At 44.8% G+C, this 25606-nt stretch overlaps 1 protein-coding gene across 1 annotated transcript in view; it reads right to left on the bottom strand.

Annotated features, from left to right (window-relative positions):
- LOC106896143 (exocyst complex component 4-like) overlaps positions 1 to 23288 on the bottom strand; it is a gene marked incomplete at its 3' end in the record, with an annotated part of 163483 nt that extends 140195 nt beyond the window's left edge. The window contains exon 1 of the mRNA XM_014955883.1: positions 23179 to 23288. Coding sequence (XP_014811369.1) covers positions 23179 to 23264 — 86 coding nt within the window. The remainder of the gene's footprint in view (positions 1 to 23178) is intronic.
- Positions 23289 to 25606: the final 2318 nt, after the last annotated feature.

Genomic DNA, 25606 nt, shown 5'->3' with positions numbered 1-25606 from the left:
GGGTGGTGAGAGCCTGGCCCAGGTTGCCCAGAGAAGCTGTGGCTGCCCCACCCCTGGAGGGGTTCAAGGCCAGGTTGGAGGGGGCTTTGAGCAACCTGGTCTGGCGGAAGATCTCCCTGCCCATTACAGTGAGTTGGAAGTAGATGAGCTTGAAGCTCCCTTCCAACCCGAACCATTCTATGATTCTCAAGAGGAGCTGGGAAGTAAGAACAGTGGTTACAACAGTTCAAAAATAAGCCTAGAATTAAGAAATTGTGTTACAGCCTCTGTTCTGCCACAGATCTCTGACCGTGCTTACAGCTCGGTTGGAGGGGGCTTTGAGCAACCTGGTCTGGCGGAAGATCTCCCTGCCCATTACAGTGAGTTGGAAGTAGATGAGCTTGAAGCTCCCTTCCAACCCGAACCATTCTATGATTCTCAAGAGGAGCTGGGAAGTAAGAACAGTGGTTACAACAGTTCAAAAATAAGCCTAGAATTAAGAAATTGTGTTACAGCCTCTGTTCTGCCACAGATCTCTGACCGTGCTTACAGCTCGCCCCTCGTTGCAGACGGCATCTTGACACCAGAGCGTGAGCTCATAGTTCACAGAATCACAGAATCTTCTAGGTTGGAAGGGACCTCAAAGATCATCTTGTCCAACCATCAACCTAACTGCCCATTACAGTGAGTTGGAAGTAGATGAGCTTTAAGCTCCCTTCCAACCCGAACCATTCAATGATTCTCAAGAGGAGCTGGGAAGTAAGAACAGTAGTTACAGCGGAAAATAACGGAATTAAGAAATTGTGTTACAGCCTCTGTTTTAGCACAGATCTCTGACTGCACTTACAGCTCCATTTCCTCTCGTCCTGTCGCCTGTGACTTGAGAAAAGAGACCGACCCCCACCTCTCTACACCCTCCTTTCAGGGAGTTGGAGAGAGCAATAAGGTCTCCCCTCAGTCTCCTCTTCTCCAGGCTGTTACTGTTACTACAGACTCCTTGTGTAAATCTGTTTCAGTGGAATGAGCTGAGCAGGCAGATCCGTGTCCGTGTGGCCCAGTTTCTCCCATCAGGAATACAAAGCACTGGTTCCTCAAAGCAGGGAGCTGCGATTACACGCACTAAAGTACCACTGGAACACTCCAAGGCTGTTAGCAGAGGTCACGTAAACACTTCAGACTAAGTAATGGATGAAGATGTGCTAGAAAATAAAGCTAAACATAGAGTTAATGCAACAATATTAAACACACGGTACTTGTGAGACGCGGGGAAGCTCAGGTTCATGCTATAATAGGTGAATAGAAAGCACATGCAAGACTGTGTTTGGGAATAAATCATCCTCCATCAAGAGCTCCTGCAGATGAATACACTTTCTTTGTGAAGAAGCGCTTATTTTTGCTAGAAGAATGTTCTTCAGCTGGTTACACCGGCCACAATTGTATATCCTTTTTGGGAATTGACATATTGTTAGAGTTTGAGGCTGAGCAGTATTGCTTGGCTCAGGAGTTAATGAAAACATCGATTCTCTCTAACCGGCGTTATGGATTGCAGGAGAATCCTGGATTGCTACAGACAACACAGAAGCAGAACCCAACTGGCTTCTACCACAGACCAGAAAAGTTTTTTGTTTTAATTAACAAAATTCAATTTCAAAATTCTCCATTTGCCAAAGCCGTTCGAGCTTTGGCTTGAATCCATTTGCAATGCCAGTAGGTCATTCCAAAAGCTAAAAACCCTTCTCCGAGGCTAAGACTACACCACTGTCACCTCAGAGGATGTCACAAGCCTTTTCTGATGTCCCACCAAGTTCCTGCCCAACTTTGGCTCCCTAACAACTTCCCATCACATCTGTATTCTTTCAAAATTGTGGTGCCCAGTTGTTCTCGTCCCTGTAACTGAGTTTAACCTTGCCCTCTATAGGAAAAAATATTTTTTTGCTAAAAACACTTAACATTTGTACAGCCAAAACACAGGTGTTTATGAAGCCCGAGCGAGAGGTCATGATGGGACTTGCATCTTAGAAACCCCAAAACACGTCACAAGGAGGACAAAGCTAGTACAGCTGGAAATCAGAACACTTTGTGAGATACCACAAGCTTATCCCTACTGAAATGATATAATGACAACACCTAACTCACATTTCAGTTGTCATTTTGCTATTTGTCTGCTTAGATATATATCTGCTGCCACCTTCAGCAGAACCAAGATGCTTTAGGAGGGGAAAAACCAGCCCATTTGGCTGAGCACTACACACCTCCTCACACAGTCTAAACTCCAAAGACCTCACCTTTTAAAGTCACAACACAGCCAGCAGGAGCATGAAAATATTGCCAACCCATCTCAAAGAGAAGGGTAACAGGAATACAGAGGTCTCAAAGCTCCAGTCCATCCAACCTGACTTCAGGAACCTCAGCAGCACACGCTGGGAACACAGTTGCCAGTTAAGTCTTTTTCTACACTTCTATTTCTCTGAAAAATGAGCTTAATACACAGCTGTAGCCCAGAACGTTACAAGAGGAGAGCAAGACAAAGGAGTTGCTCTGCTGCTGTATAAAACCTTACTGTGCCAACATGTGGAGTGAAGTGTAGGGTCCTGCACCTTGGGAGGAAGAATGCCAGGCACCAACACAGATCAGGGGTGGACCTGCTCACATCATCAGCTGGTTCAAAAAGAAAAATTAAAAAAAAGGACTTAAATGTATTCACAGACCACAGGTCAAAATAAATACTGAAAGAAACCAGCTGGAATGTGTTCTCCAACATCTCTACCTTAACAGGTTTGGACACCAACAAGTGCCCAGGCCTGCATCATCTCTCTAACATCTGGCATTGCCACTGTTGGAGACAATCTACCAGGCTGGAGGAACCATTCATCTGCCTCAACTGAGCATTTCTTTGGTCTTATCCACTGGAAGACTCCAGTAATTTAGGCCACCTAAAGCTGAGTAACGTTTTGGAGGTGCTGGAGGTGATGGTACCCAACTCACACAGAATCTTCTAGGTTGGAAGGGACCTTAAAGATCATCTTGTCCAACCGTCAACCTAACTGACAAAAATAGACACCCACACAACAAACAAGAAGCATCACCATCACTAAACCAGACCTCCCAGCACTACATCAACCCGTCTTTTGAACACCTCCAGGGATGGGGCCTCAACCACCTCCCTGGGCAGCCCATTCCAATGCCTGAGAACCCTTTCAGTGACAAAATTTTTCCTAATATCCAGCCTGAACCTCCCCTGGCACAACTTGAGGCCATTTCCTCTCGTCCTGTCGCCTGTGACTTGAGAGAAGAGACCGACCCCCACCTCTCTACCCCCTCCTTTCAGGGAGTTGTAGAGAGCAATAAGGTCTCCCCTCAGCCTCCTCTTCTCCAGGCTGAATAGGAGTGCCAACTCCTGCACATGTACACACTAACAGACAAAGTGCCAACTTAGGGTCTTCCCTTTACCCTACCAGGACATTTCATCATCCCAACCTGCAAGAAGACAAGACAATCATGACCCATTTCTGCAGAATTCCAGATAAAACCACTGTGCTGTCAGCCAGCAGGGGTTGGGGAGAAGGGAAGAGTTACAGACTCTGGTGAAACACTGCTTTGTACATCCCAGGGACGTGCTCACCCAGGACAAGACTGTTATTAACACGTTACATGTTTTTCCAGCCTGTGATCCTGACCTGCAAGACTTGAATTCCATGGAATTTTCAGGCTCAGTTAACTGCCATGCTCCAAGATTTCCAGCTGGCTCATTCAGATGCACCAGCTGGGAAATCTTCCCAGAATTAACACCTGTATTGGGAACCTCTAGTTTTCTTTAATTACCTGTTTTGGGAAAATATTGTAGAAACAAGAATAATAAAAATATCACACTCATCATTTTGACCAGAAAAATTTACCTATGTTTACAGCTCTTTATTAAAACACTAAAGGGACCACTTACTATGCCAAAAGGGATAAATAATTCTAGACAATAACAAAGACTCTAAGCCTAATAGTTTTTTTTTCTCCCTCCATGCATGTGAGTTTGCCTTCAGTACCTGTAGATTATTTCTTTATGGATAGAATAAAAGCTTAAGTCTCAAACCCAAGATCCAAACGGAGAAATGCAACACCAAATAGTGCTTTTTCATTTATTTTACTGCAAGACAAGCAAGTTTCACAAGTATAAGGTTTTGTGTTTAAGACTTGGTTATTTCTAGTTATTGTGGGAGTCTGGATTAACGACTGGAGAACAGAAAAAAAGTGATGTGTGATGCAGTCATGAACTCAAGAGCCATCAAAGAGCAGTTAGAGAAAAGCAAACTCATTCTTTAATGGATGCAAACAGAAATATATAAAGAAGTAGTGATGCTGTTTCAAGCCAAAATGTCAGAAATAATTGTGTCTGTGCTATTAAACTGAGAATGCCTATTCCGGATATTTTTTATTTTTTTTTTAAATCATAGTAAACCTTTTCCCAGATACTAATTTACATTTTTGTCCACCGTGGCTGGAACATATAAATTTCTGCACCATATTATTCTGTGATATTCAAAAGCATTCCAAGTGCTTACAAGTGCTTACAGCCACCAGTGAGACCCTTCCGCTAATGGTCTTCTCAAGTCACTGTATCAACTAGATGAGCCCTCAGTTTATCTACTTCAACTCAAACTTACTCATCGTCTTCTCTCTTCTCCAGTAATTCATTACTGTGTATTTTACTCTTTAAAAAACATAACATTAAATCCTTGAAGTCTAGCAGCAACTGTAACTACAAAAAGGAGCGATGTCACTTTGAATCTGAAACACCATAACTACAAAAAGGAGCGATGTCACTTTGAAACACACCCTTGTACACCTGAATCTCCTAAGCCCTTGGTACAGGAGCCATTTCTTTTTCTTGCTCTGCACAAAAAAAAAGAAAAAAAAAAGAAAGCCAAGCAAAGCAGGGAATACTTAATATTCTTGAGATTAGATATGTTCCTGCTAACACTGCAGAAAAGTAAGCCAAGGGCATCTTAGCTTGTTTCAGTTCTATTAAAATGTGTGGCAAGGAAGAGGAAAAGTCAACACACTGTTTGCCAAATAGCAAGGCTCAAAATTGTTTGGGCAAGAAACTCTGCAGAAAGAACTTTGAAGGGGGAATTACAAAACAGGACAGGATTATGAAACAATGATAAATATACATTAGCTTTTGAGAACTCCCTGAAAAGCAAAAGCATTCAAAACGTATGCTAAACAGAAGAAACGTCAATTTAGAAGCCGAGTACGCGCAGGTTATGAACTCAGTGGGGATCTCCAGAAGGGTTCCCTCAGCAGTTCACTTGTTTTTTCATTTTCATTTTTCTAAATGAGAATCCGCCTCCCCTGTAAGATACCTGTAATTTGTACTTGGCAGCTGGATGGCTGCATATGCCTGTCTCATTAGCAAGAGCTCAATAGGATTAGAATAATTCCAACTGGATGTTAAGTCTGTTAAGAGACATTTTTATGCTACAGTAAAACAGAAACTCATTGAGCCAAATCTCATTGACTTTTGATTTTACATAGTTAAAAACACAGATTACACAAATGCCAAATGCTTAATTCACTGGAGTCACTTCCACAACCGGAAGACGGGATAGAGGAGGAGATGATCAGACATCCTGAAATGTTTTTATCATGGGATGTAAAACGTATTTCATATAAGAACAACAACGAACCATTCTGACTCCTCTGAGGTCAGCGAATTTACACTGGAATTAGATTAATAAAAAAGTCCACTGGGACTATTCATTTTGGTAGAATTTAATCTGTAGATCATAAGCATTTTTCATCTCTGCTTTCCAGCATCCAACTCAACCAACCAGCACAGGCAGTAGGTGGAAAGACTATTCCAGGAGTCCTGGAAGATGCCTAACAGCCTTTAACTGTTTGCTACAGCAGTTTCCAGCAAAGACAGAAATATGTCGTTTCTAAAGATAAATACATAAGAAAATATATGCACATTGATCAAATAATTGCCATCTCTATCATTTCTGCAAGAGGCTGTACCTTTGTGGAAAATGGAATGAACTCCACAGCTCCAGAAGAATCCTTGTTCAGCACCACAGATGAAAGAAAAATGTGTTTTGGGCATCTTGGAACAACTAAGACCCAAAAGTACATTTGGATCCACCCTCACCTGTGGCTTTGCAGCAGTTCAACAGACTGTATCCCATCAAAAGCTAAAGACTAACTCAAAACACCAGAATGAACTCCACAGCTCCAGAAGAATCCTTGTTCAGCACCACAGATGAAAGAAAAATGTGTTTTGGGCATCTTGGAACAACTAAGACCCAAAAGTACATTTGGATCCACCCTCACCTGTGGCTTTGCAGCAGTTCAACAGACTGTATCCCATCAAAAGCTAAAGACTAACTCAAAACACCAGGAGAAAAGGTTTCTGGCTTACAGGGGGTTACTTATAAAGGCTCAACGTGGTATTTAGAATCAGTTGCAAAACTCACTTGAGTTGTTAAAACTTTTCTCTCTCCACAGACCTCAACATTTCAGCATTTTCCTCTGAGCGGCAAAATAAAAGGTTCCTCTCACTAAAACACTAAGGAGCTTTGAGGAAGTTGCACAATGTCATATTTTTATAATGCAGAAAATGCTACAGACTATAGCTACTATATACCATAGGAAATAGAACCACAGAATGATATGGGGTTGGAAGGGACCTCTGGAGATCATCCAGTCCAACCCCCTGCCAAAACAGATCCAACCCAGAGAAGGTCCCACATGAACGTGTCCAGGTGGGGTTTGAATGTCTCCAGAGAAGGAGACTCCACCACCTCTCTGGGCAGCCTCTTCCAAGGCTCTGCCACCCTCACAGGAATGAACTTCCTCCTCATGTTTACGTAGAACTTCTTACATTCAAGTTTGTGCCCATTTCCTCTTGTCCTGTCACTGGGCACCACCGAAAAAAGACTGACCGCATCCTCCTGACACCCTCCCTTTAAGTATTTATAAGCATTGATCAGATCCCCTCCTCAGTCTTCTCTTCTCCAGACTAAAAAGACCCAAGTCCCTCAGCCTCTCCTCATAAGAGAGATCCTCCAGGCCCCTCATCATCTTGGTAGCCCTCTGCTGTACCTTCTCCACCACTTCCCTGTCCTTCTTGAACTGGGGAGCCCGGAACTAGACACGGTGCTCCAGATGGGGCCTCCCCAGGGCAGAGCCAAGGGACAGGATGACCTCCCTCGACCTGCTGGCCACACTCTTCCTGATGCCCCCTTGGCCACAAGGACACGTTGCTGGCTCATGAGCTCATGGTCATCCTGTTGTCCACCAAGACTCCTAGATCTTTTTCCCCAGAGCTGCTCTCAAGCAGGCCAGACCCCAACCTGTCCTGGTGCAGGGGGTTATCCCTCCCCAGGTGCAGCACCCTACACTTGCCCTCATTGAATTTCATCAGGTTCCTTTCTGCCAGCTCTCCAGCCTGTCCATGTCTCACTGGATGGTGGCACAGCCTTCTGGAGTGTCAGCCACCCCTCCCAGCTTTGTACCATCAGCAAACTTGCTGAGGGTACATTCCACCCCTTCATTCAGGTCATTGATGAATAGATTGAAGAGGATGCTTTGAAAATGCAACACATTAAGTAGGGATAAAAGAAACTTTCCTCTAAGACCCAACATAATTAATCCAGACCCAGGAACAACCAACGCCAGCAGACTCCATACACCGTACAACAAGATATTTGCACTCTACAGACCTAGTGTCTGTTATTACTCTGTGTTTTGACAAATCAATGTTTTTCATAGACCTATCCAAGGTCCGCAGGTGCCTGAGCTGCAGAACTCCAGCACAACCTCATCTCCTCTGTAAATTTACTCCTAGAGTATGATGTATTAATTTGGAGAGGAAAAAGGAAAAAAGGGAGGGAAAAAAAAAAAAAGGCAAACTCTCCAGCATTCAAACAACATGAGAGAAAACAACAGACAGATGATGCAAAAGGACAGAAAACAAGCCATAATTTCTTCACAACCTAATAATTCTTTCATTGTTGTGAACTGAAAGAACACGATGTTTACTAAGCTTTTCTACAGCAGAAAAAAACAAATCCCATTGTACCGCACATCATGTGGCACAACAGATAACTACAGGGCTACAGGAACGCTAGACAGAGATGATCAGCTCCAAAACTATAAAGCAATTCACCTCCCTTCCTAACGTGTGATTTTTGAGCTTCAAATGCACTCCAGCCCCAAAACAGGATTTAACATCCCAGGTCCTAGTGCCACACACAGATTCATCTTTATTCCGTGTAACACTCAAACGTGCACAGCTTATCAGCAACAACAAGCTACTACAAAAAAAAGCTCTGATGTGAATGAACTGCACAATGGACTTCTCTTCTCAGTCCCCGTATCAAGAAGGGCAACAAAGATGGTGAGGGGTCTGGAGAATAAGTCTTATGAGGAGAGGCTGAGGGAGCTGGGGTTATTCAGCCTGGAGAAGAGGAGGCTGAGGGGAGACCTTATTGCTCTCTACAACTACCTGAGAGGAGGTTATAGGGAGGGGGGGTGGTGTCGGTCTCTTCTCTCAAGTCACAGGCGACAGGACGAGAGGAAATGGCCTCAAGTTACGCCAGGGGAGGTTCAGGCTGGATATTAGGAAAAATTTTTTCACTGAAAGGGTTCTCAGCCATTGGAATGGGCTGCCCAGGGAGGTGGTTGAGGCACCATCCCTGGAGGTGTTCAAAAGACAGGTTGATGTAGTGCTGGGAGGTATGGTTTAGTGATGGTGATGCTCCTTGTTTGTTGTGTGGGTGTCTATTTTTGTCAGTCAGGTTGACGGTTGGACAAGATGATCTTTAAGGTCCCTTCCAACCTAGAAGATTCTGTGATCAAACACCTCCCACCAGACCAGGTTGCTCAAAGACCCATCCAGACTGGCCTTGAACCCCTCCAGGGATGGGGCAGCCACAGCTTCTCTGGGCAACCTGGGCCAGGGTCTCACCACCTCACAGGAAAGAAGTTCTTCCCCACATCTCATCTCCATCTCCCCTCTTTCAGTTTAAAACCCTTCCCCCTCATCCTATGGCTCCCCTCCCTCATCAAGAATCCCTCCCCATCTCTCCTGGAGCTCCTTGAGGGACTGGAAGGGGCTCGAAGGTCTCCCTGGAGCCTTCTCTTCTCCAGGCTGACCCCCCCAACTCTCTCAGCCCCTCCTCCCAACAGAGGGGCTCCAGCCCTCCCAGCATCTCCGTGGCCTCCTCTGGCCCCGCTCCAACAGGTCCACGTCCTTCTGATGTTGGTGGCCCCAGAGCTGGACACATTATTCCAAGTGGGGCAACGTGCCAAATGCCCGAATTCAGGGTGCAATCCACATCACTCCTGCTTCATCTACTATCCTGTTGCTGCATTTCCTTCCCTAGAGTGTTTTTTTTTTTTTTCTACCAAGTCCTGTATTTAATTGCCTCCCCCCATATTTTCCTCTGTGGCAAAAAGAAATTAACATTAAACTGTAAGACTATCCATTTACAGGCACCAACTTCAACAGCTAAGGCAGGAATCAGATTTGAGACTCAACAAGAATTTCTGTTTACACTGACAAGTCTTGTATTTCCCCACACAGCCCGTATTATCAAGGGCTTTAGTCTGTTTTCCAGGGCAGACGAGTAACTTCTTTTGCCAGCCCACTGATAGCTTCCTACCTGCCCAATAAAACGCCAAGAAAATTAGATTAAGTGTCAATTTTAAGAGAAAACTGTTAACGTTAATGAATAATAAATGTTTCATTTCTGCAAATTCGCTTTTTCTGATGCCTCCAGCTATGTTGGGTGGAAAAGTGTCTGCTTATTTTACCTACCCCAAGGCCAGCCCTGTTAAGCATGATTACTGCCGGGCTAAGGGTAGTAAGCGGAGTCTTCATTATCAATTTCTTGACTAGAGGAGTTATTTCACAGGAAGAACGTTGTAGTAACACTATGTGAGCATTATGCTTCTCTGGATTTTTTTTTTTTTCCTGAAACAGAAGTGAAGCAACACATACTGCAAATATACCTTTTAAAAAATTAATGCTAATTTACCATCCACAAGACACCAGGCAATTCTTGGAAGGAGGTATGGGCTCATTTTGCAGGAGAGGACCGTTCGGTCCCTGCTGGTATGGCCCATTGCTGTAGGTGTTCGGCATCAGCCTGTGCCTTTAGATCCTCCTCTGCTCCAAAATGACCAGAGCAGACATATGCAAATAATTGTGATTAATGGCAGAAAGAGAGTATTACATGATCACAGAATTACAGGGGTTGGAAGGGACCTCTGGAGATCATCTAGTCCAACCCCCCTGCCAGAGCAGGGTCACCCACAGCAGGTTGCACAGGAACATGTCCAGGTGGGTTTGGAATATCTCCAGAGAAGGAGACTCCACCACCTCTCCTGGGAGCCTCTTCCAGGACTCTACCATCCTCACAGTAAAAGAAGTTTTTCTGCATGTTCAGACTGAACTTCTCATGCTCCAGTTGTTCTTGTTGCCCCTTGTCCTATCACTGGACACCACTGAGAAGAGTTTGGCCCCATCATCTTCACACCCACCCTTTAGATATTGCTCAGCATTGATGAGATCCCCTCTCAGCCTTCTCTTCTCCAGGCTAAAACGACCCAGGTGTCTCAGACTTTCCTCATCAGAGAGATGCTCCATTCCCTTCATCATCTTCGTAGCCTCCACTGGACTCTTTCCAGCAGTTCCCTGTCCTTCTTGAACTGGGGAGCCCAGAACTGGACACAGTACTTCAGATGGGGTCTCAACAGGGCAGTAGAAGGGCAGGATGACCTTCCTCGACCTGCTGGCCACTCTGTTTTTAATGCACCCCAGGAGACCATTGGCCTTCTTGGCCATAAGAGCACATTGCTGGCTCACAGTTATCCTGTTGTCCACCAGGACTCCCAGGTCTCTCTGCAGAGCTGCTTTCCAGCAGATCAGCCCCTAATCTGTACCAGTGTACGGGATTATTGGTAGGTGCAGGACCCTACACTTGTCTTTGTTGAATTTCATCATCATGATGCACAGGCATAAGCTTGGAAAACCAGGAAGAATCTTCCATTACTTCTGGATGAGTCTTCTTTAAGCATGCAATTCACTTGCCTTCACTCAGCATCACTTTTACTCGAAAACACACATTGAACACAGTGAGAAACACCAAAAAAAAAAAGAAAACCATTCAAATTTATGCATTTCTCATCCGATCAGGAAAATGAACATTTTAGGCAGGTGTCACTGAATGGAGCTGAATCACTGTGAAGGATCAAACAAAGCTCCAATTTGAACAGCAATCCACAGTAAACTTTCTATTGCTTGCTTCCAGATCACTCTGCACCGTATCGTACGCCTCGTTAAGCCTCTGGATTCGTTACTTTAAAATATCTTTCAAGCACCAATAATACAGAGAGCTCCTGGTATCGACTCCACACAACACAGCTCAGCTTAAAGCTCCTCTTGGTGAAAGCTAAGGCTGCATTTAGAAGCCTGGCCAACTTCTGGGACTCACTTATGTTATAACCTTTTCCTGCAGGAAAAACAATGCCAGAAATCTGTTCAACAGAAGAAGCCTTACTTTAAAATATTTTTCAAGCACCAATAATACAGAGAGCTCCTGGTATCGACTCCACACAACACAGCTCAGCTTAAAGCTCCTCTTGGTGAAAGCTAAGGCTGCGTTTAGAAGCCTGGCCAACTTCTGGGACTCACTTATGTTATAACCTTTTCCTGCAGGAAAAACAATGCCAGAAATCTGTTCAACAGAAGAAGCTGCTTAAGGACACGCTGCAGCCTTGGGCAAAATCCAGAGCTTCAGGGATACGCTATGAGCCATCCCTTCCGAAGAAATGGCGTGAGGTTTTCTGTGTTTTACAGTTTGGATAACAATTAAATAATAATTCTTACTGTCCATCACAGAATCACAGAATGATATGGGGTTGGAAGAGACCTCTGGAGATCATCTAGTCCAGCCCCCCTGCCAGAGCAGATCCACCTACAGAAGGTTGCACAGGAACTTGTCCAGGTGGGTTTTGAACGTCTCCAGCCGGGACTCCACAACCTCCCTGGGCAGCCTTTTCCAGGGTTCTGCCAGCGGGCTCTGCCACCCTCACAGGAAAGAAGTTCCTCCTCATGTTGAGATGGAACTTCTTATATTCAAGTTTGTGCCCATTTCCTCTTGTTTTGTCACTGAGCACCACCAAGAAAAATGTAGGTGTTGATCAGACTACCCCCCCCAGCCTTCTCTTCTCCAGACTAAAAAGACTCAAGTCCCTCAGCCTTTTGCTCCAGGCCCCTAATCAGCTTTGTGCCCCTCTGCTGTACCCTCTCCAGCAGTTCCCTGTCCTTCTGGAACTGAGGAGCCCAGAACTGGTCCCAGTGCTCCAGATGGGGCCTCCCCAGGGCAGAGCAGAGGAGCAGAAAGACCTCCCTCCACCTGCTGGTCACACTTCCTGATGCCCCCCAGGATGCCATTGGCCTTCTTGGCCACAAGGGCCCATTGCTGGCTCATGGTCATCCTATTGTCCACCAGGACTCCTAGGTCTTTCTCCTCAGAGCTGCTCTCCAGCAGGTCAGCCCCCAACCTTTCCTGGTGCAGGGGGTTATTCCTCCCCAGGTGCAGCACCCTACACTTGCCCTTGTTGAATTTCATCAGATTCCTCTCTGCCCAACTCTCCAGTCTGTCCAGGTCTCCAGTCTCTGAAGCCTGCAGATAAAGAGTGCTGGGTAGGTACCACATATCAATATGATGAAAACTCTCTTGAATACATTTCACAATGTATCGTATATACCTGCACCACTGTGGACAGTAACACTAATAGTACAGAGTAAGACAGTAGAATTCCAGTCTCTGAAGCCTGCAGATAAAGAGTGTTGGGTAGGTACCACATATCAATATGATAAAAACTTTCCTGAACACATTTCACAATATATTGTATATACCTGCATCACTCCAGACAGTAACACTAATAGTACAGAGTAAAACAGTAGGATTAATTTTCATTTCTGAAGGGTAATTTTGATAGAGAAGGAGGGTTTATTTTTTTTTTATTTATTCTCCATTTTACACTGTACCACAGAACTAAAATCCAAACCAGAATACAACAAGCCTCTGTAAGGTACAGAAGAAATCAAAGAAGGGGAACAAAGCTGGTGAGGGGTCTGGAGCACAAGTCTTGTGAGGAGCAGCTGATGGAGCTGGAGGTGTTCAGCCTGGAGAAAAGGAGGCTGAGGGGAGACCTTCTCGCTCTCTCCAACTCCCTGAAAGGAGGGGGTAGAGAGTCAGAATATTAGGAAAAAATTTTACACTGAAAGGTTATCAAGCCTTGGAACAGGCTGCCCAGGGAGGTGGTGGAGTCACCATGCCTGGAGGTAATTAAAAGCTGGGCAGATGCAGTGCTTAGACACATGGTTTAGTGATGGTTTTTATCAGTTAGGTTGATGGTTGGACTAGATGATCTTCAAGGTCCCTTCCAACCTAGGGAATTCTATGATTCTATAAGCCAACACAGAGAATTTTTGACCAGCAAAGGATTTGTGGAGTGAAATGGAAAAAAAGGAGTTGCTCCAAGCAACAGATAATCATTTAAGCAGAGCACTGTGGGTGTCTAGAAAGACCAGTCCCCTCTCTGCAGGAAATAACTGCAATGTGCCAAGGAGACTTCAGTACTAGAAAGAAAAAGAAAAAAAGCAGAGTAAAAAAGAAACCCATTAGTTACTTCTCATATGGCACTTTTTCCTGATGACCGTGGCCACACACCAATTACAGTATTTGCTTTCTCATTTCAGTATAAACACAAAGACATTTATAACACACTAACACCTGAAGGCCAGTGCAAGACCCCGCTCAGACACACACCAGCAGCACAAGCTCTGCGTGGCAGGGGATCTAAGAGACAAGAAACAACAACAGGTGAATAAAAGTGGGCAGGATGCAAGGGAAAGGGAATGAAATAACCCAGATGAGAGAGAGCGAGCATCTCTCCATGTCCCAGCCATCCAGCAGCAACCAGACAGTTACACCCTTTAGTTGCAAATTACCACAGGAATTGGAGCAGCGAGTTTGAAGCACAAGGTGTTGGGAGGATCAAGAGGACTTCAAAGATGCATGGAAGATGCATAGAAGTGCTCTGAAAGAATAAATACTGCCTGATAAATTGCACTGATTTGGCCAAGAAAGCCAACAGCTTCCTGGCCTGTATCAGGAACAGCGTGGCGAGTAGGGCCCGAGAGGCGATTGTGCCCCTGTCCTCGGCACTGGTGAGACCCCACCTCGAGTGCTGTGTCCAGTTTTGGGCCCCCCACCATAAAAAAGACATTGAGGTGCTGGAGCGGGTCCAGAGAAGGGCGACAAAGATGGTGAGGGGTCTGGAGAATAAGTCTTATGAGGAGAGGCTGAGGGAACTGGGGTTATTCAGCCTGGAGAAGAGGAGGCTGAGGGGAGACCTTATTGCTCTCTACAACTCCCTGAAAGGAGGGTGTAGAGAGGTGGGGGTCGGTCTCTTTTCTCAAGTCACAGGCGACAGGACAAGAGGAAATGGCCTCAAGTTGCACCAGGGGAGGTTCAGGCTGGATATTAGGAAAAATTTTTTCACTGAAAGGGTTCTCAGCCCTTGGAATGGGCTGCCCAGGGAGGTGGTTGAGGCACCATCCCTGGAGGTGTTCAAAAGACGGGTTGATGTAGTGCTGGGAGGTCTGGTTTAGTGATGGTGATGCTCCGTGTTTGTTGTGTGGGTGTCTATTTTTGTCAGTTAGGCTGACAGTTGGACAAGATGATCTTTAAGGTCCCTTCCAACCTAGAAGATTCTGTGATTAGTACCTTTTCCTCCTTGAAAATGTTCAAGGCCAGGCTGGACGGGGCTTTGAGCAACCTGGTCTAGCAGAAGGTGGGGTTGGATCCCCTCACGGCAGGAGGGTTAGTACTAGATGATTTTTAAGGTCCCTTCCAATCTAAACCATCCTGTGATTCTTCCTCCCAACCACCGTGCCACCTGTAAGACCTTAAAAATGGCTGGATTTCAATAGAGCACAATGAAAAAGTTTTTTTAAAGGCCCCTGGGACCAGAACAACTGTACCTCAGCACACCGTCTGTACCGCTCAGTAATTTCCAGAGGTTCATTAAACTAAACAGACTTATTTGAATTTTATAATTGAAAACTGTTGTCTTAAAGACAAGTCCCAAATGGGGTGATCTACAGCTTCCAGCACTATTTAACCTCAAAGCATATAATCTGATAATACGTGTTTTGAAACCTCTGCAGAGTCTCATTGAAACCATTGTTAAAGTTGGTTCCTTATGAAACAAAGCCAGACAGGAGGAGGAAAAAAAAACCTCCAAAAGGTATTTAACAATTTAACTCAGTAGCAACATGTTGAATGTTTTCTCATTTTCACTGGTTAGTTGATGGTTCCTATGAAATTCTGGAGTTGAGGAAGCGAATCTCCCTTGATGGAAACAGTGAGATGCTGAAAAGGTGGCAGTCAAAAATTGCACCATCCAAGTCAACAGGCACAGGAAATGGGGTATCACTGCAAATTGGCTATAAAAATATAAAGGATCATCACCCTAAAAAAAAAGTGAAATCCTGAGGCTTCATCCTCAAGGTGCCCAGCCCCTAAACATCTAGATCTCCACTGCACAAAGAAATAACACTCCTTCACTACAAGTATCAGCAGAACTGAGTCTCTTCAAAATGCTGTTAACTTACAAAGCAAACAGAGCATTATAAAACATTTGCCTCCTCTACTTACATTCCATTAATCTTTCATGCTGCTTACACAGTTGGTTAGAACATTTTCAACAGAAGCTGATGATCTTTTCATCACTGAGGACTTGCAGATGTACTCAGGATAGCTGCAGAGAGAAAGCTGAGCAGCCAACAGCCATCTAAACAAACATCATCAGAGAACTCTATGTATTTGCTAAATTAACCAACCCTTAATCAAATTTCACCACACCAATATAAATAGAGATATAGGGAGTGATCAGCTAATCCCTGAAACAAAGACTGGACTGCAATCCTTTAAGATGATGGCTTCAGCAGAAGAAGCCACAGTCCTTCAGGTGTCTCTAACAGTGTACATGAAGATGAAAAAACAATCCCACACACAGGCAAATCCCCAACAACCCCAGCTGCACACCATTTTCCATCTTGGAATAGAGATGCAGGCAGCAGACAGACCCAGGAGAAGCCAGTTACTCTTCCAGGAGCAAGCCAGTTCTCTACCATGTGAGACCCTGAACAGGACTATCTCCACATAGAGGAGACCACTCTGGTACCAGCTATCTATCTTTTTCTGTAATTACTTTCAGATCCAAAAAAGCCAACACAGCTATTATATGAATTACCACATTTCCAGGAGAAGCCCAAAGCCCTGAGGATCAGTATTTTCAAATCTGCAAGAGCAGGACAATGCTACTCAGCCTCGCCACCAAAATATTGAAGAGTATTGAAGGAGCCATTGGCCACCTTGTGCTACAAACCCATCCTTGAAATCACACCACATCAACCAGCAAGAGGCTTTGGGAACTTCATTACTAACCTGAAGGTTTCAACACTGCAGTGGAACGAAGAGCTGTTGGAGGCAACATCTTCAAAAGAGTTGAAACCACAGAACTTGTAATCCTTTATTAACAAAATGGACTATTTCCGCTTCCTAATTGTGTAAGGGTAGCCTGAACTCCACACAGTGCATTGTGTAAAGCTAAAATAAAAGCTGAAAAATAAAGTACCTCGAGCTTTCAACAAGAAATGGTCAATCCTATTGTCCTTTCACATAGGCACCTTTATCTATTGTTGCTATTAAATGGAACCACGTATCTGTATCACGCTACAACCCAGCACTTGCCAAACGTGCATACATTTAATACAAGCACCTCATGATCATTTCAGGAAAATTTATAGTGTAAACCCACACTCTGCCATCTACAATTTATTCTCGGTGAGTTTCTGAGCTACTTGTCTTGTAGAAGAACTGCTACCTTTATAACACTAGAAAACACCATTAGCAATAAAAACCAGTTTTAAGAGACCATTACAGTACATACAGATCAGAATAATTCGGCTTTATTTCTTGTAGCAGCTATTTCCCAAACGTTAACAGTGAGGGCAACAGCTCCACATCCGTCTTTCCTCACTCCCCATCACAAACTGGGGTAGCAGTTCTATTGCTTCAGACAGAAAGAGAAGACCAAATGCCAGGTCATTAGTAAGAATCCATTTAACAAAGTTCACCGTAAACGTAATGAAAATAAAGGCCAAAAAGCATTAAAGGGAACTCCACTTGTGAAAAATAAAATATGTTCAGGGTTTTTTTTGCCTGTAATTTCAACTTCTTCAGACATGAAAGTAGGAAACGTGCTATATCTTGCCTCACTTGTAGTTCTCCTTGACATCTGTCGTATGCGTTTGCCCGTGTGAAAGCTCAGCACAAAGATTTCAATAAGGTCTTATGGAGTCACTGCTAAAGTTTGTTTTCTCCCAATTAAAGCAGCTATTAAAGGCCAGTTTTAAAAAATAGCAACCTTTAATTGGAAAGAAAAACGCCTAACAATAAATAAAAGGCAGACAAATTCACCAATTAAAAACCTGACAAGAGATCTCTCTCTCAAAAAAAAATAGCATTTGCTAAATGCCAGGTTGCTTGTTTCTGAGTACAAAAGCTGCTTCAACCAGCTACCAACAAAACAAAAGGTTAAGGACAATCAATATACATACACGTGTTTCTCCTCAAAGAAATAAAATATTCTCCAAGCTGTCCTCGAGCAGATGAGAAGAATTTTCTCCGTTCTCTGCACTATTTCTTAAAAAGACATTGTTAAAGCCCATGTGATCAGCATTAGATTTCTACAAGAAAAGCTCCTGCTCTTTAGAGACAACACTGTGACCTTACAAAGGACCTTTTATTTATTTATTTGACAGACCTTTCTCATATGTGAAGGAATTAACAGCTTTTTAGAGTGGATGCGCTGAGGTACGAGGGCAAGAACTGTGTTTTTTACCATCCAGCAGAAACAGTAAAGCCCTGACATGCAATAATATCCTACTCTAGAAGTTAAAATTCCTGGAGCTATGTTTTCCTGCAGCAAATAATGGTCATTGCTTCTCAGCAATGTGAGGACAAGGGCGAATTGAAGATAGTCTCATATCCCCTAAAGGCACAGGGAGAAGAAGGGCTCCCCTGAGCCGCAATAAAGGTGGGGATTTTAATAGCAGACTTTGCAAACATTCATTAAGCTTCCCAAACACTCTTTACTTCTACAAGATTTATTGTTCTGAACAAAACCTCTATTTCTCCTTTAGGAGAAACACTGGGCAGGAAACCCAACTGCAGCATAACACTAGAGAACATCCTACCTGCAGGCTGCAAGACAGGTTTGACGTCGGTAAACCATCTGAAGTACTGCTCATAGACATGTAGAGGTTTAGAAACCAGTGAGATACCACCAGGATGGCAAGAGGAGACCCAAATTGGGTGGTTTGCTGTGTGGACATGACCATTCTGCTCAAGTCGGGGCTCTGGGGGCAGCACAGACATGGGACATCTGCCCCACGTGGGTTGGGAGCCAGAAGCCACCCCTCTGAGCCAGACAACAGCAGGGCTTGGCTGTTGGTTGGTTGGTGAACCACCAACCACCAGGGAACAGATTTAGACTGGAGATGAGGAGAGGGTTCTTCACTGTGAGGGTGGTGGAGCACTGGAACAGGTTGCCCAGGGAGGTGGTTGAGGCCCCATCCCTGGAGATATTCAAGGAGAGGCTCGACGAGGCCCTGGGCAACCTGGTCTAGTTGGGGGTGTCCCTGCTGACTGCGGGGGGGTCGGACTAGATGACCTTTGGAGGTCCCTTCCGGCCTGGGCAATTCTATGATTTTATTTTCAGTTTTGTACTCTTAACTACGGAGCAGCACGTCTCCTCCTGCTCAGGAAACAACTTCTTCCAAATTAAGTCCTAACTTAAGGCTGTCTTTATTCTCTATCCTTGGCAACAACCGGAAAAACGAGGTGAATTCGATCACTACATGAATCCTGCTACAGGAAACAACTCCCAAAGAACAAATGTCTTCCCCAACACAACAGGAAAAACTGAGACTGCACAGGGACAGAAAAGACATCAGAAGTGGGACGGGCTTTCCTGTTTGGTCTTCCTCAATCTCAAGAGTTTTCAGCATTCGGAGCTGCCGCAAAACAACGCTGTAGAAATTAGGGATGACCCAAAATTACCAGTTATATCAAGGCTGCAATGAACAACAGGGATGAAACCTATGCTGTTACACTGACATTTATGCAATTAACTTTCAGACCAGAGCTTCTGCTCCCATAAAATACCATTTCTCACTCGATTTCAGTACTGCTATAATACATTAAACTTTGTCAAGGATCTGGCCCCAAATACTCTCCCTGAAAGGAGACTTTTTCTCCTGGGAAGTTGAGTGAAAAGTCCAGAGGAAAGTAAATTATTTAGTCTTTTGCAACAGAGAGCTACTGAGCTTGGGTAAATATCAAAAATTATCCCTTCATTAATAAAATAATTTATATTTATAAAAGGCCTTCCAGCTTCGCATCTCAAAGCATTTTAGAGACAAATCACACTATGTAGATTTTGCAGACCTAAACAATATTTCTTTTGGAAAGACATAACCTTACTTGCTATTATCAAGTAAAATATTACAATACTTGAAGAAGCTCCTCTGGTTTTGTTTCTTTACAGCAGAAGAACGTAGGCAAAGTTTTGCTACTTTTCATACGCTGTCTCCTTTTATGGACCTCTCACACAGCAACAAGCCAGAAATAAAGAGCCCGCTAAAATAAACAGGGAAATGCAAGTGTAAAACCACAAGGATTGGCAGAAGATTCTACACATAAATGTTTTGGAAATAAAGCTATCAAGAAAAGAAAACTTTGCTACATTTCAAACCAATAGCCTACTGTTAAGATTTGTAATATTTTTTTTCAGAAGCTGAGTACAGCTATAAGAAAGATACATTTAACACACCCAAGGCTGAATTTGCTTGCAGTGTTATTTTATGAGTACAAAATAACAAATTTTGAAAATGTTTCACCTGTTGCTTAGCAAGTTCATCCTCACCTGAGCTACTGTTTAAAAACAACATACAGAAAAAAAGGATGCTTAGCAAGTTCATCCTCACCTGAGCTACAACATACAGAAAAAAAGGGATTTAAAATCCTTTCCACGCCATTTGCTTTTTGTACTTGGCGAACCCTAAGAAACGTGAGTATTATTAACACAACACTTCCCTTGCAATCAGTTCTACTTCCAGGTTTTCATGGTCTGGCTCAACATGACACTTGAGGCTCTGCAAAGACTATCTACATCCAAACCAAGTTTAATTAAATTCTGGAGGTTCAGTTATCAATCTGTTCTGTTGAATAATTTTCATTTCATAAAGTCGATAGCCTCAATGTTGTAACTAAACACTGGACCTAAACTACCCAAGGTATCAGTGCCCCCAAGCCAAAGATCATTAGACAAACATGATTTTGTATTTGGAGAAGGCAGTGACATGAGCTCACTCTCGTTTTACATGATAAATCAAATAACAAGTCCAGATTTCTTCACTGTGAGGGTGGTGGAGCACTGGAACAGGTTGCCCAGGGAGGTGGTTGAGGCCCCTTCCCTGGAGATATTCAAGGAGAGGCTCGACGAGGCCCTGGGCAACCTGGTCTAGTTGGGGGTGTCCCTGCTGACTGCGGGGAGGTCGGACTAGATGACCTTTGGAGGTCCCTTCTGGCCTGGACAATTCTATGATTCTATGATTTACTAAAATAGAGATACAAAAGGAGGCCCTTAAAATACTCCTGGAAGTTATACAAAACAAAACATTAAGGAAGAGAAAAGGAAGATTACTGCAGGAAATACTGTAGCAATCAATGCACGTGTATTATTCATTCGTCCACTGTTTACAAATTACTGTATTAGAATTATAGAATAGAGTTGGGAGGGACCTTAAAGATCATCCAGTTCCAACCCCCCCCTGCCATGAGGGGGGACACCTCCCACTAGACCAGGTTGCTCAAAGCCACATCCAGCCTGGCCTTGATTTTCTATAAATTCAGGTTATCTAGCTGGAGCTTACCATGTTTGCCTCTCCAACTTATTCAAACTTGAGGCTGATAAAAAAACCACCAAGCACAAGGCACTTTAAATCCACACTATTTATCCCTGTCCCAAACCCAAGGTGTAAGCACCCAGTAAAAACTACAGATCCAGGAGAAAAACCTTATTTTTTTCAGGTTTTCACAACTACTTATCTATTTCTTATGCAAACAATTACTGTGAACTCATGAAGAATTGCACCCATGATTGTGCGTAGGCCTGGCTATAAAATTTGTAGGACCATCACCCATTTTAACAGTCATGTATTTGGGTATTAGCTTCCCATCCCTTTCCCTTTCAACATATGTTATATATAAAACAAAAAGTTACTAAAGCACATGATTACCACTGTCATACCTCATGTTTATGTGGTCATAGCAACATATATTTCTCCATCTGCACATATATACACATATAACGCCAACTTAAAAAAAGTCTGGTTTTGTAACAGTTTTTCATATAAAACTAATGAACCACAAATACTTGAAACTGAGAAGTGAGGTGCCACAGTCTGTGTTAAGCTTCACCTTTCATTCATTGTTCAGTGTGATTCTTTGTTACCTATTACCATAGAATTCAGAGATGGCAGTAACAGCCCCAGAAAGGCTAAACAGCTCTGTCAAGCAGGTGCTTTTCCCAAAATCACCATTTACTTCAAGTTTCGCAAGATCTGAAAGATCGGTTTTCAGAGTAATGAAAAAGAATGGAGTTTTATCCTAAACATTATCATTCATAGAGGGCTTAAAAATCAGATCACAACATGTCCTAGATACAGAACCACTGCTACAGTAACTTCTCCAAAGTAACAGAATTTATAGAGTTCCTGGGAAAGACACTGAAGTAGGAACCAAAGTTTGAAAGATCATTATCATAGAATTGCCCAGGCCGGAAGGGACCTCCAAAGGTCATCTAGTCCGACCCCCCCGCAGTCAGCAGGGACACCCCCAACTAGACCAGGCTGCCCAGGGCCTCGTCGAGCCTCTCCTTGAATATCTCCAGGGAAGGGGCCTCAACCACCTCCCTGGGCAACCTGTTCCAGTGCTCCACCACCCTCACAGTGAAGAACCCTCTCCTCATCTCCAATCTAAATCTGTTCCCCTCCAGCTTGAAGCCATTTTCCCTCGTCCTGTCACTGCATGCCTTTCTAAACAAGTGCTCCTCATCTTCCTGTAGGCTCCCTTCAGGTACTGGAAGGCTGCTATTAGGTCTCCCTGGAGCCTCCTCTTCAGGCTGAACAACCCCAGCTCCCTCAGCCTGTCCTCGTAGCAGAGGGGCTCCATCCCCCTGATCATCCTCGTGGCCCTCCTCTAGACCCTCTCCAGAGGGTTGTGAATTATGATTCACAACATCAGAGCTGTATGGCTGCTTGTTGCCCACACCCCCTTCAGTGGGTGTGCATAAGGCCAATATTTAAAAGCTTCAATGCAGGAAACCAGCTGCCAACCCACTGGTTACTGGTTGAAGACGACTCTGTGCTGAGGGAAACCAGTAACATTAATTCAGGTCCTCAACTGGCTTCAAGAATAATCCTCAAGCAAACAAGAGGAGATTGTAGGAATAAGGTCAGGCAAAAATCAAATAGTCTAAACATGAGAAGACGCAACTGCTTTCTCTTCATCCCCCACAAGACAGCTGGAAGTAGCACCATCCCATTATCACTCCCTAAAACAGGATGGAGGTGGCACACGGGACTTCCTAGCCCTACAGCTTTTCCAACCAGCCATGTTTCACTCAGTGCTGCTGTGTCTTTTGAGGAGGGGGGTTAACCATGGACTCTACAGCAAAAAGATGGCACCTTGACCCTCCCTGTGTGGCATTAATTAGTCATAACTGCAAGGTCCACTCCTCTGACCCCAAGACACAGCAAAGCAAGGAGAACAGAAGGGCAGAGCAGAAGGACAGCAGGACAACCCTCAGAAGACCTGCTTTAGCTCTGAGGCCTCTCCACCACCGTCCAGGCCCTGGAAAGACCCGAAACTCTGGAGACCCGGCGCGGGGAGGCCCCCACAGGCCTCTGGGTCACCCCCAGGGGCCCGCACAGCGCCCAGGAGCGGCCCCGCGGGCGGGACGGGAGGCTGCGGAGCGGGGCCACCTCAACCCTACCTGATCACAGAGATGAGGAGCCCCGAGGGGTCCTTGCTCTTGCTCATGGTGCTCCTGTAACGACCCGCCGCCTCGCCCGCCGCCATCTTGCACCCCCCTCTCAAACACAGGGCAGCCACCCCTGCTGGCACGGCGCAGCCAATCAGAAGAGAGGAAGCGCAAGGCAGGGGCATTGTTACCCAATCAAAGGCGGAGGTGGGCGGGGCGCGCGGCATCAAGCTGCTGTGCAGCGCGGAGCGGCGCCGCGGGGGTCTTCTGGGAGTTGTAGGCTTAGTGGCGGGTCTGGCCTGTCAGCGTCCTGAGCCGTCGGTGGTACCACCCCCACACCACTCTTTAAAAGGCAATGGAAAGAGATTAACGGATAAACAAATTTCGGCCAGATGGGATATGCCTGCAAAGATAGATCTGCAACCGGCATAATTTGCTCTGGAAGCTGCAGGAAGCAGGGTGGAAGCCTGAGGGAGCGAAGGTGCCCACCCAGAGCCTGCCTCACGACACCTGGTGTGTTCCTGGGCCTTCAATGGACTGAACGGTGAGGGGTTTAAATGTTTTAGGGTTTAAAATTAACACAGTTCTGTAGTAACTTAGATTAATGTGTCCTATGAGCTAACTTAGTGCTAAATACTAGCTGTGTGCCACAGCCTGGAGCGGATTCTGATGGCAGGTATGGCTACAAGGGGTTGCTGAAGCGTCACTTAATGTTTTTAAATTATGAAGTTTTTAAAAATAGTTTTTCCTAGGTTTCCCTGGGAAGGTGGTGAGGCAACTTGAGCTTTCAGTGACATGGTTTAGTGATGTTTTTTTATCAGAGTTAGGTTGATGGTTGGACTAGGTGATCTGAAAAGTCCCTTCCAACCCAGTCAATTCTATGAAACAACCCAGGGGATCTTTGAAGTCAGTTCTGAACATAAACCTGAGCTAGTCAGCATTTTGCACCTGAATCGTGTTAATTGCACAGCTGAAGGTGATAAATAGGTGTCAACTGGCTGGGAGGTATAAGATCTCTGACACCTGGTGCTTAACGAAGGGCAACCTACTCGCCCACAGTCTTTGCTTTAGTGTCCATGTGCTCCACCTCCTGCCATAGGATCATCTCCTTTAGAAGAGAAAAGGTCTATATCACTGTGCACAATGTTAGAAAATAAAAGGTGGTTTTTCACCAGGTTGCTGGGCAGTGTTAAAAAGTGATCTTACATCCACAGCCTCACTTTCCTTATTTGCAGATGAGGGGTAAAGATGAAAGATAAGTATGGCCAGCAGGGCAAGGGGGTAGATTCTGCCCCTCTGCGCTGCTCTAGGGAACCCAACCTCCCCAGTGCTGTCTCCAGCTCTGGGGCCTCAGCACAGGAGGAGACATGGACCTGTCTCCTGGGGCCAGAGGAGGCCATGGAGATGCTGGGACGGCTGGAGCCCCTCTGCTTTGAGGACAGGCTGAGAGAGTTGGGGGGGTTCAACCTGGAAAAGGTTTTGGGGAGACCTTAGAGCCCTTTCCAGTCCCTAAAGGGACTCCAGGAAAGCTGGGGAAGAACTCTTGATCAGGGAGGGGAGCCATAGGATGAGGGGAAATGCCTTCAAACTGAAAGTGGGGAGATTGAGATGAGATATTGGGAAGAAATTCTTTGCTGTGAGGGTGGTGAGAGCCTGGCCCAGGTTGCCCAGAGAAGCTGTGGCTGCCCCATCCCTGGAGGGGTTCAAGGCCAGGTTGGACGGGGCTTTGAGCAACCTGGTCTGGTGGGAGGTGTCCCTGCCCAGGGCAGGGGGGCTGGAACTGGATGATCTTTAAGGTCCCTTCAAACCCAAACCATTCTATGATTCCACAATACCTCTCTGGCCAAGTCCTTTGAGACCTTCTGTTAGAAGCACCACACAAGACCCAGGCTTGTTGTTTCAGAGGCAGGAGTTCCTCAGCAAGTGGCACAAACAGTCAGATACTAAGAGCTGCTGGGTGTTTTCTAAATCAGGCTCACTCTGTCATGTCAAAGACACTACTGCTGGCTGTTATTCTGGAGCTGTTTTTTCAGCCCAAAGGTTCACATTAACGATTTTAATTGCATGAAAATTGCTGAAATCTGTAGGTAAGTTAACAGTATCCATTTATATGAACTGTGTTTGAAAAATAAGGTATTTGGGAGCGTGGTATTCCTCTAGGCTTATTTACAACGGGAAGATTTCCTCAGTAGCTGTTGTGGAAGAATATCTATTTATTATCAACGGCTGTATCTATTATCATTAGCAGAGTGGCAGAATAAGAGCATGGGCACTTTAATTCTGAAATAAAAGACACTTTATTCCTGAATAACCAATGTGTTTTCAGAATAGAATAATTACTCCAAAGCAAAGTGATTTTTATCTCCAGATAGAGTGTGTGCTTGAAGTGTGTTCCTGTATAGCTGTTCTGCTCCATTTCCCCTCTGCAGACAGGCTCTCA

Source organism: Calidris pugnax, unplaced genomic scaffold (assembly GCF_001431845.1).
Source record: "Calidris pugnax isolate Ruff unplaced genomic scaffold, ASM143184v1 scaffold235, whole genome shotgun sequence".
In the NCBI taxonomy this organism is placed as follows: domain Eukaryota; kingdom Metazoa; phylum Chordata; class Aves; order Charadriiformes; family Scolopacidae; genus Calidris; species Calidris pugnax.
This window is presented reverse-complemented; position numbering and strand designations above follow the sequence as displayed.